Raw genomic sequence first — 17,036 nt, 5'->3', positions numbered from 1 at the left:
GTGTCATGGATTCGTGTCACTGCGACAGGCCTCTCAACAAAATAAAGAGACCAACAACGTACATCATTAACTAGCGAAAAAAAAAAAAACCACGTATATTTACAGGCGCAGTTTAGCACGACGCGCCATGTCAGCAACCGGTTACTATAGCAAATGCTCGACACGTGTCGGTCAATACCATCCTTAGGGCTTGGAGGGTCAGCGTGCGTGGGGTTGAAGCAGCAGCTGCTTCTTCTTTCGTATTTTGTTTTGTTTGTCCTGTCTCTCGCTTCCCCCGGACCTTTGGGCGATAAACTTCAGAATTCCATTTTTGTCCTCGTCTCTTCTCCCCGTCTCTCCTATCTGTCGCACGTTATGGACGGTGCTTAATTTTAATGGCTGCTGCAAAACCCTAGCCGCTTTCTACTGTCAAAACGACAGGACCTGTGAGTTCATCTTCATCATTTCTCAATTTTATGTGCAATTTCATTGTTTGAGCGCTGAAAATTTTGGACATTGATGTATTCTTTTGTTCAATTTTTTGATTAATTTCGAATTTTGTTCCAATTCAATTTTCTTTTGATCCCTGTTTGGTTCCCGAGAAAATTGAGGGCGGGGAAGGGGGTGGGAAATGTAAAAATGTTGGTTAACTTTGCCCGTCAATTGTGCTGATCTTATTTTTGTGTTTTCAATGTGCCCACCAAACAAAACAAGTTGTGTGGATTGTTTCTGAAACTTAGTTGTATGTGTTGAAACCGTGAACTTTCAGGTCGTGGTTGTGATTTGAAGGGCGTCTGAGTTTTGTTTGGATGGATCGGTTTTGGAGATAACTGGATTTTCGTAAGGAGCGTTCGAGTTTGAACGAAGATTAGAGTTAGAATTGGGCATATATTGCTTGTCCTTGTTCAGAATGGCAGAGGACGGCCTACGAATTGGTCGGCTTTCTTCTGGTCTAGCTGTGTTATTGAATGGCGAAGGCAGTAAAGAGAACTCGTCGAAAACCCATCTTGTTTCAAATTGTGATGATTTTGGCCATCAATCGGTGGAGCGTACCTTAGAGTATGTTCTTGGTCTCCCTAACAAATCTGTTGGTCCGCTGGCCAGTCCAATTGACAGCAATCTAGTTCGTCGTTTGATACAGAGTGAATTCTCTAAATTGCATGCAAGTTCAAGTGTGTTTAGAAACAGAGATGGAGTTTGTATTTCTGGAGATGGCTGTGCGCCCCACATCATTGGTCTTGATGAATCCAGTATTCGTGGTGATATTAGAGTTATGAAGCCACCTTTGCTTGTAGAGAGCTTGGCGATGTTCAGCAGTGCCAGGGCTAATGCTTTTGTGTGGAAAGGTAAATGGATGTATGAAGTTATTCTAGAAACTTCAGGTATTCAGCAGCTTGGTTGGGCAACTGTTTCTTGCCCTTTCACTGACCATAAGGGTGTAGGTGATGCTGATGATTCATATGCATTTGATGGGAGGAGGGTTAGAAAATGGAACAAGGAAGCTGAGCCTTATGGTCAGTCATGGGTTGTTGGTGATGCCATTGGCTGCTGCATAGATTTGGATTGTAATGAAATATCATTCTACAGAAATGGTGTTTCACTTGGGCCCGCATTTCATGGCATTCGTAAGATGGGACCAGGATCTGGATATTATCCTGCAGTTTCTCTGTCTCAGGGCGAAAGATGTGAATTAAATTTTGGGGCCCGCCCCTTTAGATTCCCCATTGAAAGCTATTTCCCCCTTCAAGCACCTCCATCCTTGGTTCCGTTTGCTACTCAGTTGCTGTATTGCTTGTCAAGGCTGTTGGGTATGCACTCGGTGGAGCAGGCAAATCACTCTTCTGTTCAGAAGTTGAGGATACTGAAGAGGTTTGTTTCACATGAAGAACTTTTTTATCCTGTTTCTCATGGTATATGTGAGGAATTTTTCTCAGTACTTGGAGCAGATGTGTGGAGCAGAGAGTACATTGCCTGGGGTCCATTTCTATCATTCATGATGGAAGTGTTCGGGTTGCAGATTCCACATGATTATTCAAGTTTAGATAGAGTTCTTGATGTCTTTCTAGAATTTGAAGGATCACATTTGTTGTTTGAACATTTCATAAATGCCTTGGCTTGTGCTTGCAAAACAACTCTGCTGGTTCTAAAAGACTGCCCATGTTCAGGGTCGTACCCATACCTTGCACTGGCATGCCACATCCTGCAACAACAAGAACTTATGGTGCTTTGGTGGAAATCACCTGATTTTGAATTCCTTTTTGAAGGTTTTCTGTCACGGAAGAATCCAAACAAGCATGACCTTGAATCCATGATACCATCTGTTTCTTGGCCTGGTTCAAGTGAGGATGTGTCATATGAAAGTAGCATGTTGTTGACAACTAGAGCTTTATCTGAAGCTGTCAGTAAGGTAATAACATATTGAGCTAAAGAGCTTGATTTTATTTGATGCCATTGTTGAATTTATCTTGTTTGTATCGTCCATGTTGTATTGAGAATGTGAAATTTGGGCTAAGTGATGAATCTTTTAGAAAATATTAATCTTGATAAACTAGAGTGGAAGTATATGGAAACATTTGTCAGAGTGATTGAGCACGAAGTATTATGAATTTCACAATTTCCCCTGTGGATGATTTCAATTAGGTCAAGTCAGGCATATAAGTTAGTTTAGTGTTCAATAAAATTTAAAATCATATACATTGTCAGTACACATAAATGTCTTTCTATTATTTCTACCAGGAAACATACACATAAGATCCATTTGAAACTATGAGTAGGATTCTACGGTAATCCCATGAAACTTTTTATAATATATTTGAATTTTTTGAAATTTATGGTGCATGATATGTTTCTTGCTTTTTTTTAATTGAAGGTAAAGGCATATTTCATCTAAACAGGCCATGTTTGGGAACGAGTTGAGTTGATAAATATAGAGATAAGGACATTTGTGCTTCGTAGGAAAAATTTAGTTTCATATTCCTGTATTCATATGAAAGTGTAATTCCATGCTTATTTCTTTGGGAAAAAGATCCATACTTATTTATTTGAGAAAAATATACATGCTTATTTCCTTGTACAAAAAGTCCATGATTTTGTCATTTTTAGTTTAAAAAATAAAAATTAAGCTTGGACCTTAGTGATGAATTTCCTTTTCTTGGTGTATGCTGTAAACTGAGTTTGGGGAGAACTGCTTTCTATTTGATGTGAAGTTAATTAATAAATATTTGAATTTTTTTTAAATCGATCTATACAGTAATTTGCATTATTTGTTTGACATAATGAACAATATATAACATACGCAGCTTGTTTGATTGGGGTTTTCCTTGATCATAGTTATTTAGAGCTTATTATGGGGAACGTTCACATTGTGCACTTCCACACTAATTTTTAGCTGACAATACATATTATTATTCGCAGATTGAGGAGAAGCATAGGGATCTCTGTCGCTTGGTCATACAGTTTATACCACCTGTGACACCTCCCCAGTTTCCTGGTTCAGTGTTCAGAACTTTTTTACAGAACCTTATAATAAAGAATAGAGGGTCCGACCGCAATCTTCCACCTCCTGGAGTTTCAAGCAATTCTGTTCTGGTTTCTTTGTACACAGTCATACTTCATTTCTTATCCGAAGGGTTTGGCATGGGCGATATTTGCGGCTGGTTGAAAGGCACTGAAAATGGCCCTGATGTTGGTTTTCTTCATAGGGGTGGTCACCGAAGCTTTCCTGTAGGTCTATTTCTTAGAAATGATCCTCATCGAAATGACAGTTCTAGGCTTGGAGGGTCGTTTAGTCATCTTTCAAAATCATACCGGGCATATGATGAGGAAACAGAACTAATTCGGTGGGAGGAAGGCTGTATGGACGATGAAGAAACCAGAGTGACTCATTCAACTACAAAAAAACCATGTTGTTGCTCATGCTACAATGATGATTTTACAAGAATCTCAAAGTATCCAATTCGATACACAGCCAAAGGTTCTCGTGTCCATTGCAGTTCCATTCCAGAGAGATCTGCCCATGTTGCTACAGAATGCAGTACTGGAAGTTTGAATGATGAAATAGAAGATAAAGCTAGTTCTAGTTATCAATCTGAATCTGAATTTAGTTATCACCCAGTGCAGCATATGAGGTTTGTACCAAGGGAAAGTAATATGTCTTCAGCTACGCTCAGAGAAGAAGAACTTCTAGACGTTTTGCTGCTGTTGTATCATATAGGTCTTGCACCAAATTTTAAGCAGGTAACGAGATAATGGGGTATGATTGTTCGTCTTTACAGAATACAGAATTTTGCTGATAAATGTTTTTGTTATCCTTAGCCTAACGTGCTCAATATCAGTCTGATTGTGGTTGGCTTTAATAGGTTAACATTCTTAAAAAGATGAAAATTTGTTAAGGCTAAAATGCAGGAATTTTGATCTTCTATTTGTTGATTTGAATGGTAAACTGTTGTTTGGTTTTATCCTTTCTTGATTTAATTGTGGTCTTCTATTTCTCATTCTTTTATTCTGCTATTTTGTTGTGAGCTTTTATTTATCAATTATAATCATTGTATTCTTGTTGATTAATCTTAAATGCCTCAAGGAAAAAGCTGCTATCCTGGTTGTATCCCCCTTGTTGTGAGTATTTGTGTGCGCTTGTATCCTGATTGTTATGAGATTTCTGAATTATTGAAACTCCTGGTTGCAGGCATCATATTACATGTCTCACCAGTCACAGTCAATATCCCTCATGGAAGAAGCTGATAAACAATTAAGAGAAAAAACTAGCAGTGAGCAATTAAAGCATTTGAAAGAAGCTCGTAATGGTTATAGAGAAGAAGTTATTGATTGTGTCAGACAATGTGCTTGGTAAGATGACCTTGAAGATTAGCTTGTTTCCATAATTTGTATATGACTGTTTCATCAATTTTCATGCCTCCAAGTGTTCAGAAGATTTAACTGAATTTTGCCCCCCATTTTTCTGTTTAATATACATTGCATTATTTGTTAGTTTAGTTTAACCATATTTATAGGTATACTGCTAAGTGGAGTCTTGAGAATGATCTCTGATAAAAGGACAGCTAAACATGTCATTTAATTTATGCAATTTATTATGCACCCAAAAATATTATACATAAATTAGTTATTTGCACACATTTACCTACATCTGTTTCCTTCATCACTCTGTCTTGCCTTGCAGGTACCGTATTTCTCTATTTTCTCGATGGAAGCAAAGAGGAATGTATGCAACATGCATATGGACCGTCCAGTTGCTTTTGGTTCTTAGCAAAGTCGATCTGCTGTTCCTTTATATCCCTGAATATTATCTGGAAGCTCTTGTAAGTTAACTCTTTTTTAATTGAACATAACACAGTTTGATATGCAATGAATTGTCGTCATAAAATTATGTGAGCTTGCTTTTGAGTATGAATGCTTGTGTTTTCCTTACTGATAGGAGAATATTTGTGTTTTCCCTTGTTTTTGTAATAAGCAGACTTTGGTGTTTGCACTTGTTTTATTGCATGTAATAAGGATAACCGTTTCATCAATTCCTTTTTTAAATTATATCATTCAATGTTTCTCTGATGGTGACATTTGCATGTTACTGTAACTCTCAAGAAGAGTATCAGGTGGATGCAGTATGTGCTCACCCTTATAGTAGTTCTGGAATTACATTAGGATACAACTGCTAGGGAATATTCTGAGACAGCAAGTTTTTAATTTTCTACAAATAAGTCAACCTCTGATTTTTTTATGTGACAAATCTAAAAAAGAGAGAAAAAAGTTCATCTGCTTGTTAAAGTTTCTGGATATACTGGATTTAGCTGCAAATTGCAATGAGCTTTTGTGCCGGTTCTTCCGAAGCACTATATTTGGAATTATTCATTACTCTTCTATTTCCTTGCAGGTCGATTGCTTCCATGTATTGCGCAAAAGTGATCCTCCATTTGTACCTTCATCGATATTTATCAAGCAAGGCCTTGCTTCATTTGTATGTTTATTCTTTTAATGTTGTCTTTCCTACTTACTATTTTATGCTCTGCTCTGCTTGGGGTATAATGAAATATACAAAATGTAGGCCTCATGGATTTGAAAACGATAAATTATTTGGTTTAGATGTGATAGTTGAGCATCGAGATAATTTATATTTTGATTTACCTGAACAATATTATCTCATAAATTCAATATTTAAGCATGCCTATGAAGGAAAACAATGTCTTATGTGATTTTCCGCATGTTTGTTTTGGTTCATATAATTTGTAATCACACATCTTGTTCGTATAATTTTTTCATCTCAGCAAATAGTAGATCCTCTGAAATTTGGATCCAGTCATTGACAGGCCAAAACATGGCCTGACATGGCCTGGCAGGACTTAATGAAGATTATGAGTTATTTCTTTTGGATTGTTTGTTTTCCCTAGATTTTTGAGTGTCTTGTTTCCCAGGTCACTTTTGTGGTCACGCACTTCAACGATCCTCGAATATCGAGTGCAGATCTTAGGGATCTGCTTCTCCAATCAATCTCAGTCTTGGTACAGTACAAAGAGTATTTGTCTGTTTTTGAGAGTAATGAAGCAGCCACCCAGAGGATGCCTAAGGCATTGCTGTCAGCATTTGATAATAGATCCTGGATTCCTGTGACGAACATTCTTCTGCGTTTGTGCAAGGGATCTGGCTTTGGTTCTTCAAAGCATGGAGAATCGTCATCTTCATCTGTTGTCTTCCAGGTGAATGTCCTTCATTGTCGCTTTAGGATTTTTATCGTATACTTTAATACAACTGAATAGGTTCTGATTTTTCTTTTACCTCTTAATCCATATAGAGATTGTTAGGAGAAACATGTATCAATGATGAGGAATTGTTCTCAGCTTTTCTCAATCGCCTATTTAACACTCTCAGCTGGACAATGACTGAATTCTCAATTTCTGTCAGAGAAATGCAAGAGAAGTACCAGGTATGGATAAATATTGTTGTTATGTTTTACTTAGTTTTATCTCTGTTTTCTGGATATATATCTCTAAGCTTAAACACCTTGGTCCTCTTGAGAAGAAAGAGTTTCATGTGGTATTATATATAGGTATACACACATCGAAGGAAAATTTTTACATGTCTTAGGGCTTGTTTGGTGGAGTTTACAGAAAACTTTCAAACTTGTTTGGACGTTTGAGGAATGGAAATGGAAAACAGTTTTGGTGTTTTTGAATGAAATGCTGTATGGACGCTGTAACTTAGAACCAGTTTTGTATTTTCTGAAACCTTTTTCATAAAGTGAAAACGTATTTGGAAATGACCACTAAATGAAAACATGAATTCAAAGCATCCTTAGCATTAGAAATTCTTGTCCACTACAATTTCTGTGCATGATGCTAGGAATTCATATTAAAGAATACTTTTTATGTGCTTTTAGTTGCTGAAAAAAAGGTGTAGTGAAAAATCCAGTTCTGAAGATGGATAATACAACGCAATTAAAGGCCCATAACAAATTAAGTGAAGCAAGTCTGTCTTTGTCTAGCTTGGACTGGCATGCGAATTCGTCTCTGCCTAGATCCAATGCCTTATCGACAAACCCTAGCCGTGTATTTGGGCAACCCAAACCCTCAACTTGCACAAATCCTCTGGTGGAGCCTTGGTATGGGGTACTCTTTACTGGAACAAATCCTGAAGGGAAGAGATTACTCAAAACCATGGGCACGATGCCCACAACCACAAGGCTACTCAAAGCCTTAATGTGGGTTGATAGGGCAGAATGAGTAATGAAAGGGGGAAGTGCTTTCTTGTTTGTACACATTCCATGGCTAGTTGTATCCGAAAAGTAGCAAAAGAGGTATTAGGAGAGTCCAAGGGCTTTGCCCCACACCAAAAGGAATCTTGGTGGTGGAATGAGGAGGTACAAACAAAGGTGAAGGCTAAGAAGGAATGTTGTAAAGCCTTATACAAGGAGAGGACCGATGAAAATGGTGAAAGGTATAGAAAAGCGAAGCAAGAGGCGAAGAAAGCTGTCAGAGAAGCTAAGTTAGCGGCTTACGACGATATGTATAAACGACTAGATACCAAAGAAGGAGAGTTGGATATCTATAAACTAGCTAGAGCAAGGGAAAAGAAGACAAGGGACCTAAACCAAGTGAGGTGCATCAAGGATGAGGATGGAAAGGTTCTTGCTACAGAGAACGCGGTTAAAGACAGATGGAGAGGTTATTTTCATAATCTTTTCAATGAAGGACATGAAAGGAGTGCTTCTTTAGGGGAGTTGAGTAACTCAGAAGAGTGTAGAAACTACTCCTTTTATCGTCGAATCCGGAAGGAAGAAGTGGTTGTAGCTTTGAAGAAGATGAAGCATAGAAAAGCAATAGGCCCAGACGATATACCAATCGAAGTGTGGAAAGTTTTGGGAGAGACAGGTATAACATGGCTCACTGACCTTTTCAATAGGATTTTGAAAACGAAGAAGATGCCAAATGAGTGGCGAACGAGCACTTTGGTGCCTATCTACAAGAATAAGGGCGACGTACAAAATTGCATGAACTATAGGGGTATTAAGCTAATGAGTCATACAATGAAGCTCTGGGAGAGAGTCATTGAGCATAGATTGAGGCAAGAGACACGGGTTTCGGACAACCAATTCGGGTTCATGCCAGGGCGCTCAACCATGGAGGCAATCTATCTCTTACGAAGATTGATGGAAAGATATAGAGATGGGAAAAAGGATTTACACATGGTCTTTATAGATTTGGAAAAAGCGTATGATAGGGTCCCAAGAGACATTCTTTGGAGGATTTTAGAGAAGAAAGGAGTACGAGTAGCATATATCCAAGCTATAAAGGATATGTATGAAGGAGCAAAGACTGCCGTAAGAACTCATGAAGGACAAACCGAAAGCTTTCCCATAACTGTAGGATTACATCAAGGCTCATCCTTAAGTCCTTACCTTTTTGCGTTGGTAATGGATGAGTTAACAGGACATATTCAAGATGATATTCCTTGGTGTATGCTTTTCGCAGACGATATAGTGTTGATAGATGAAACTCAGGAAGGGGTAAATGCAAAGCTTAACCTTTGGAGAGAAGTGTTGGAATCTAAAGGTCTTCGCCTAAGCCGATCAAAGACAGAATATATGGAGTGCAAGTTCAGTGCAAATGGAGGCCAAAACGAGTTAGGGGTGAGGATCGGAGATCAAGAAATACCAAAGAGCGACCGTTTTCGTTACCTAGGATCTATCTTGCAAAAGAACGGAGAATTAGATGGAGATCTCAACCATAGAATACAAGCTGGATGGATGAAGTGGAAGAGTGCATCCGGCGTGTTGTGTGACCGCCGTATGCCACTGAAGCTCAAGGGAAAATTTTATAGGACGGCAATAAGGCCGGCGATGCTGTATGGCACAGAATGTTGGGCGGTGAAACATCAACATGTACACAAAATGGGTGTAGCGGAGATGAGGATGCTTCGTTGGATGTGTGGGCACACGAGAAAGGATAAGATTAGGAATGAGGATATCCGGGGTAAAGTAGGAGTAGCCGAAATTGAAGGAAAGATGAGAGAAAATCGGTTACGGTGGTTTGGACATGTGCAAAGAAGGCCTACTGACGCTCCGATTAGAAGATGCGACTATGGGACAGAGGTTCAGGGCCGAAGGGGTAGAGGAAGACCTAGGAAAACTTTGGAAGAGACTCTAAGAAAAGACTTAAGAGTACTTGGATCTAACGAAGGACATGACACAGGATCGAGCACAATGGCGTTCTAAGATTCATATAGCCGATCCCACTCAGTGACTTGGATTTTCCAAGTCTCCAACCAAGAAGTTTTCCTCACTCGGGAAATTAAGGGAACACTACCCCAACCTACATGCTCCACTCAGAAAGCTTCAACATACAAGCTTCAACAAAAGAAAATTCAAAGAACTTAGCGAAGAAGGCTTTGGTGTATTTAACACAATACGTTGAAATGAAGGAAAGCTTATTTATTGATATCCCCGATAAGCTACAAATATGTACATATACATGAGTCAAAATAAACACACAAGAGGGAGCCTTCACAAAGGTTGCTTAGGAGAAGTCTCAGTAGTCGGTAGAGCCCCAGAAAGAGAAGGCACCGGAGGGGGATCATTTGGAGCCTCAGTACTGGACAGAACCCTAGGAGGAGGAGGCATCAGAGGTTGATCATTTGGAGCTTCATTACGCGGTACAGCCCCAGAAGACGAAGGCAATAAATGCCTTTGGAACAAACCCACAAATCTCTGATGATCAAGTAAAACCTGACCATCAGTTTCCTTCATCTGGTCAAGCTTCCTCTTCATGTTTGTAGCATAGTCATGTGCGAGCCGGTGCAAACTGTTTATTCTCATGCTTGAGCCCTCTAATCTCCTGTTTGAGACTCATCACTTCAGCCGCCAATGATTCAACTTGGCGGGTTCGAGCAAATAGGCGTTGGGCCATATTAGACACAGAACCTGCACACTGAACACTGAGAGCCAGCGAATCCTTAACAGCTAACTCATCAGACCGTTTGGAAAGTAGTCTGTTATCTTTGGGAGTGAGAAGGTTCCTGGCCACCACCGCAGCGGTCATATCATTCTTCATCACGGAATCCCCAACGGTAAGAGGACCAGTTGGGGAGACGAAGGATGGGCGCCATATGTTGTCTGGAGAAGGCGGGGCTGCCTCTTCAACAAGGTTCAAGTCAAAACGACGGTCGGAGGGGCTAGACATTTTCAAAGGTGTTGAAGAGAGAAGAGGTCGGACAAATCAAGATATTAGAAGTGCAAGAATGAAGCTTCTACTGGTGGAGATTCAAGTGTGCTTTGGAACTTAATGCCAGCCTCTATAAAAATCTGCACTCGACGGAGCTTCAGAAATCAAAGAGGCGCCTGCTCAGAAATCGAAGAGGCGTTTGCTTTCTCAAAAGTTGGGCTGCTTAGAGATCACGAGGGTTGATCTCAGAAATCGAAGAGCCGTTTGCTTTCTCAAAAGTTGGGCTGCTCAAAGACCACGAAGGCCGATCTCAGAAATCGAAGAGGCGCTCGCTTTCTCAAAAGCTGGGCTCCCTAGAGACCACGAGGGCCGATCTCAGAAATCGAAGAGGCACCTACTTTTCCAGCCTTGTCAGCACCTGTCACACGCACACTCAGCTTTGCGGAAATTATGGGCATTCTGTCAAAGACTTCTGGGGAAGTAGAAAACACATGAATCTTACTGTTCAATCACCCACTTCCCACACGCAACAATAGCTCATGGGTACCACAGATAACTTTGCCAAAGTTCTCTGCCAAAGTTGAGCACGTGAAGCTTGCAGCTCCCACTACATCGCTCTGACCAAGAAGGGTAAAAGAATAGCAAAGAAACAGCACTAACAAAGTTTAGACCCATAAATTTTGAAGGTCTAGCTACCATATTATTACCCACAAGGGTAAAGGAACAGTACCACTGCTGGATAATTGGAAAGTCCATGTATGTCAACCTCTGTGCTTCGTGGCAAGGTAGACTAGCAAACATGCCCAACCTTTACTCACATTCGAGAAAACACTCCCAATAAGATTGCTTGCTCCAAAATCGAAGAGGCACCGTCCTCCGAATCTAAAGAGCCAGACTCCTAACATGACTACTTTCTTAAAAATCGAAGAGCGGGTAAAGGAACAGTACCATTGCTGGATAATTGGAAAGTCCCTGTGTGTCAACCTCTGTGCTTCGTGGCAAGGTAGACTAGCAAACATGCCCAACCTTTACTCACATTCGAGAAAACACTCCCAACAAGATTGCTTGCTCCAAAATCGAAGAGGCACCACCCTCCGAATCTCGAGAGCCACTCTCCCAACATGATTACTTTCTCAAAAATCGAAGAGACACTGCTCCCCGAATCTCGAGAGCCAGACCCCCAGCATGATTGCTTTCTCAAAAATCGGTGAGGCACCGTTCTCCGAATCAATCGAAGAGGCGCTCGCTTTCTCAAAAGCTGGGCTGCTCAGAGACCACGAGGGCCGATCTCAGAAATCGAAGAGGCACCTACTTTTCTAGCCTTGTCAGCACCTGTCACACGCACACTCAGCTTTGCAGAAATTATGGGCATTTTGTCGAAGACTTCTGGTGAAGTAGAAAGCACATGAATCTTACTGTTCAATCACCCACTTCCCACACGCAACAATAACTCATGGGTACCACAGATCACTTTGCCAAAGTTCTCTGCCAAAGTTGAGCACGTGAAGCTTGCAGCTCCCACTACATCGCTCTGACCAAGAAAGGTAAAAGAATAGCAAAGAAACAGCACTAACAAAGTTTAGACACATAAATTTTGAAGGTCTAGCTACCATATTATTACCCACAAGGGTAAAGGAACAGTACCACTGCTGGATAATTGGAAAGTCCCTGTGTGTCAACCTCTGTGCTTCGTGGCAAGGTAGACTAGCAAACATGCCCAACCTTTACTCACATTCGAGAAAACAGTCCCAACAAGATTGCTTGCTCCAAAATCGAAGAGGCACCGTCTTCCGAATCTCGAGAGCCAGACTCCCAACATGACTACTTTCTCAAAATCGAAGAGAGGGTAAAGGAACAGTACCATTGCTGGATAATTGGAAAGTCCCTGTGTGTCAACCTTTGTGCTTCGTGGCAAGGTAGACTAGCAAACATGTCCAACCTTTACTCACATTCGAGACAACACTCCCAACAAGATTGCTTGCTCCAAAATCGAAGAGGCACCGCCTTCCGAATCTCGAGAGCCAGACTCCCAACATGATTACTTTCTCAAAAATCGAAGAGACACTGCTCTCCGAATCTCGAGAGTCAGACCCCCAGCATGATTGCTTTCTCAAAAATCGAAGAGGCATCGTTCTCCGAATCTCGAGAGCCAGATACCACAGACCACTTTTTCAAAGTGCTCTGACAGAGTTAAAACATGTGAAACTGGCAGCTCCCACTACCGTGCTATGACCAAGCAGGGTAAAGGAATAGCATTACTACTTGTTGTTAGGGAGACTCCTATATATGTCGACCTCCATCCCCAACGGACAGGCAGACCTGCAAAAATGCTCAACCCTTCATCATATCTGAGAGGGCACTCCCAACAAAGCCTTTCGAAATATTCAGCTTTCTTTCCCCCCGATAATACCTCTGCAAACAAGCTATACTAGAGCAAGAATATCTCATATCATCAGGGTTAAAAGCAAGAGTATCCCATATCATGCTTTTTCCCTGTTTTTTCTTTTGGCCTTGTTTTTACCTGCAAGACAAGGAGAAAGAGAGCAATCAGTCAGTACTTGGAATCAAGCTTCCAGCCAGGAACTGACTGCCTGGAACCCCTTACCTGATTACTTACCTGGCATTGCTCTCGAGTACTCATCTTCATCATCTTATGTTTCCAGGGAAGATTCCGCATCTGCTTGAGGAACAGATAGGGCAAGTGCGAAGGATACAAGGAAGCATGTGGAGACAAGCGTAACAGCACACGTGCCGATACATCCATTACTCTGTCAAAAGCAAAAGTATCCCATATCAGCAGGGTGGAACGTACTCTAGATTTGATGGACTTGTTTTGACCCTCAAATTTTTCAGTCGGCCTTATACTCTGGAGGAAACCAGAAAACCCTCCAGCTCAGTTCAAGAATAAGCCTGTGGAAAGTTACTTCTTCAAAAGCAAAAGTATCTCATATCATCTCTTCTCATTTTTCTTCTCTTTATCCTTCATGCTGCTGCAAGATGGGGAGAAGGTGAACAATCAGTCGGAACTCTGATTGCTTACCTTGTCTGTCACCTCTTTCAGCAGACCCCCTAGCTCGGCGACTTGGGGGACTCCTACTACATGGTTTGTATCGCGCTTGACCAAGCCTGAAACTACAAGTAAGCTTCAAGTGAAATTGATACATTACCTTGTGCATCTCCACCAGTTAAAGATACCACCCCTGGATGGAGGAAGAGTACTTCCAGAGAAGATGCCACATCTACCTATGAGACAGATAAGGCAAGTCAAGACGACACCACACTCCGATACTTAGAAGTTTCGTGATTACGAGATCATTATCCCACAATATTTCCTAATGTCATTTGTACTAAATCATTCACTCGTACTCACTAAAGGAGAGCTTGAACCTATGTACTTGTGTAAACCCTTCACAATTAATGAGAACTCTTCTATTCCGTGGGCGTAGCCAATCTGGGTGAACCACGTACATCTTGTGTTTGCTTTCCTATCTCTATCCATTTATATACTTATCCACACTAATGACCGGAGCAATCTAGCGAAGATCACAAAAAGCGACCGTTTTCATTACCTAGGATCTATCTTGCAAGAGAACGGAGAATTAGATGGAGATCTCAACCATAGAATACGAGCTGGATGGAAAGAGTGCATCCGGCGTGTTGTGTGACCGTCGTAGGCCACTGAAGCTCAAGGGAAAATTTTATAGGACGGCAATAAGGCCAGCGATGTTGTATGGCAGAGAATGTTGGGTGGTGAAGCATCAACACGTACACAAAATGGGTGTAGCGGAGATGAGGATGCTTCGTGGGATGTGTGGGCACACGAGAAAGGATAAGATTGGGAATGAGGATATCCGAGGTAAAGTAGGAGTAGCCGAAATTGTAGGAAAGATGAGAGAAAATCGGCTCTGGTGATTTGGACATTTGCAAAGAAGGCCGACTGACGCTCCGGTTCGAAGATGTGACTACGGGATAGAGGTTCAGGGCCGAAGGGGTAGAGGAAGACCTAGGAAAACTTTGGAAGAGACTCTAAGAAAAGACTTAGAGTACTTGGATCTAACGGAGGGCATGACACAAAACCGAGCGCAATGGCGTTCTAGGATTCATATAGCCGACCCCACTTAGTGGGAAAAGGCTTTGTTGTTGTTGTTGTCTATAGTAGTTTTTGGAAGATAAAAAAGATAACCTCTGAACTGTAACTCGGTTTCCAAAATTTCTTGAAAGCAGAACCAAATATGTTCCTTACCAAATATTCAAAATCTCTTTGGGCAGAATAAATAACGAGGGCACATTTGTTAAAGCATACTTAATATTTTAAGTCACTGTTGTTTGAGACCCTCTTATTTGGATAAAATATGTATAATCAATATGCTTTTTTAATTTGGACCTTGTCTGAACTTTGGTTTATTTTTCTTAGTAGCAAAATAGAATATTGTTCTAGTTTTGGTTTTGGCTAATGAGATAATAATGGAAATAAATGGCCTAATATTTGACCAATTTGACTTGGCTATTTTATGTTCCAGTCTTTTTGTATTTACCCATCAGACTTCTTTTGTAATTTGGGAAAACATTTTTTGCAGGTATTAGAGTTCAAGCAAAAGAAATGCAGTGTCATATTTGATCTTTCATGCAATCTTGCAAGGCTTTTGGAGTTCTGTACCCACGCGATACCTCAAGCATTTCTGTTTGGAGCTGAAACAAACCTTCGAAGGTTGACTGAGTTGATTGTCTTTATTCTGAACCACATAACATCAGCAGAAGATGCCGAGTTTTTTGACTTGTAAGATTCTATGCTTGCAAATGCACTCTACTATTGCTTTCCATTTTATCTTCTGAGATGATATATGCACTCCAAAAATGAAGTCTCACACTTCTTTATGCCCTCACATTAAGGCATGCAAGAAAATTCTAGAGTGCAAATGAAGTCCTCCTCTATCTTCCAGAGTGTTTTCTTTTCCTCATTTATCTTTTGTCTCCTTTTTTATTTGATATGAATGATTGTGCTTTAACTGACATGCTGCATTGTACCGTAAAGGACACATATTCATGTAAGGGGATTGGTATTAATTGCACACTGTTTCATGAACTTCATTTCCTTATATGATTCCTAATGGTTTTCAGATTTATTTGGAATTTTCATTGTTAATTTTAGACTTTTGTAGCGTGGTCTACCTTTCCCATTGTTGGTTCTTATGACCTTGGCCTTGATAATGTGAACCTGGTCTGTTTACTTAGTTACCTTAACATTTATGGATTTTTTGGCAGGTTGCTGAGACGACATGGCCAATCTTTAGAAAAAGTAAACCGAGGGATGATATTGGCACCTCTTGTAGGAATTATCTTAAACTTGTTAAATGCCGGTGAGCATATGGAATGCAGGGAGCACAATGATGTTGTGAGCATCTTTGCAAGTATGGGTTGCCTTGACAGTTTTCAATGCAGATTCCAGTACCTATTGGATTACAACTGGGTTTGCTCCTCTCTCTCTCTCTAACAAGAAACAAATTCTTCTTAAAACTCCTTTTTTTTTGCTCCTTCGAAGCAAGTTCAGTTCAAGTGTAATGTTGACTGCTTGTGTACAATTGAACATCAATAACCACTATTAAAGCTCTACATTGGATTGTCCGCAAATCTTTCGTGTTTGCTGTCCTTGTTTATACTGTAGTTTGTTTATTTTTCAGGCTGGAACCTTTAGAGGCGATGCTTATCTTGTAAAACTTGCCCAGCTAGAGAATTTTCTGAGCCTCCTCAGCCGGAGCCAATCACAAGAAAATACAATATGCGAGGGAGAAACGGATGGGGATGATGGCATGTGCTGCATCTGTTATGCCCGTGAAGCAGATGCTCAGTTTTCACCTTGTTCCCACAGGTCATGTTATGGCTGCATAACCAGGCATCTTTTGAATTGCCACAGGTGCTTTTTTTGCAATGCAAGAGTCATGGACGTTGTCCGGATCAGCGAGAAGACGGGTTGAAAACATTGCTTTGTTGTCTTTTCTTTTTAGTTTGTGTTCTCGTCTCTCCTTCTAGTGATCCTTGAGGTAATCAGCAACCGATCAATCGCTGCTGCCTAAGCGACAGCCACAGATGGTTGTGACAAGGAAGAAAAAGTAGGAAGAGGGGAGGCGACGAAAGAAATATAGAAGATAAGTTACTTCCAATTTCTGCAGTTAGATTTATAATTATACAGCGTGTATATGATCGATTTCAGTTATTATAGTTAGGATCTGGAGAAGATCATAGCGGGGGATGGTTGGTTAAGAATTTTGTAGAAGAGTTTAGAGGGCATTATTTTGTAAATATGAGATGTAAATGCAAAGGAAAATCTTTCGACTTTCTGTCTCTCTAACAATGCAGCCTTTTTATTGTTGATTTGAACGTTACTGCACTTGGAAA

The 17,036-nt window shown here is 40.6% G+C and overlaps 1 protein-coding gene across 1 annotated transcript; it reads left to right on the top strand.

The window, feature by feature from the left end:
- The first annotated feature begins 237 nt into the window (after window positions 1-237).
- LOC126605375 (E3 ubiquitin-protein ligase RKP) lies at window positions 238-17,036 on the top strand. The gene is made up of 11 exons (XM_050272756.1): window positions 238-425; window positions 749-2,386; window positions 3,394-4,215; window positions 4,664-4,824; window positions 5,156-5,294; window positions 5,864-5,947; window positions 6,402-6,683; window positions 6,779-6,910; window positions 15,221-15,420; window positions 15,906-16,110; window positions 16,322-17,036. The coding sequence occupies exons 2-11, from the start codon at window positions 890-892 to the stop codon at window positions 16,613-16,615; spliced, it is 3,816 nt and encodes a 1,271-aa protein (XP_050128713.1). The 5' UTR covers window positions 238-425; window positions 749-889; the 3' UTR covers window positions 16,616-17,036.

The sequence above is a fragment of the Malus sylvestris genome, chromosome 15 (genome assembly GCF_916048215.2).
Source record: "Malus sylvestris chromosome 15, drMalSylv7.2, whole genome shotgun sequence".
Taxonomy (NCBI): Eukaryota; Viridiplantae; Streptophyta; class Magnoliopsida; order Rosales; family Rosaceae; genus Malus; species Malus sylvestris.
This window is presented reverse-complemented; position numbering and strand designations above follow the sequence as displayed.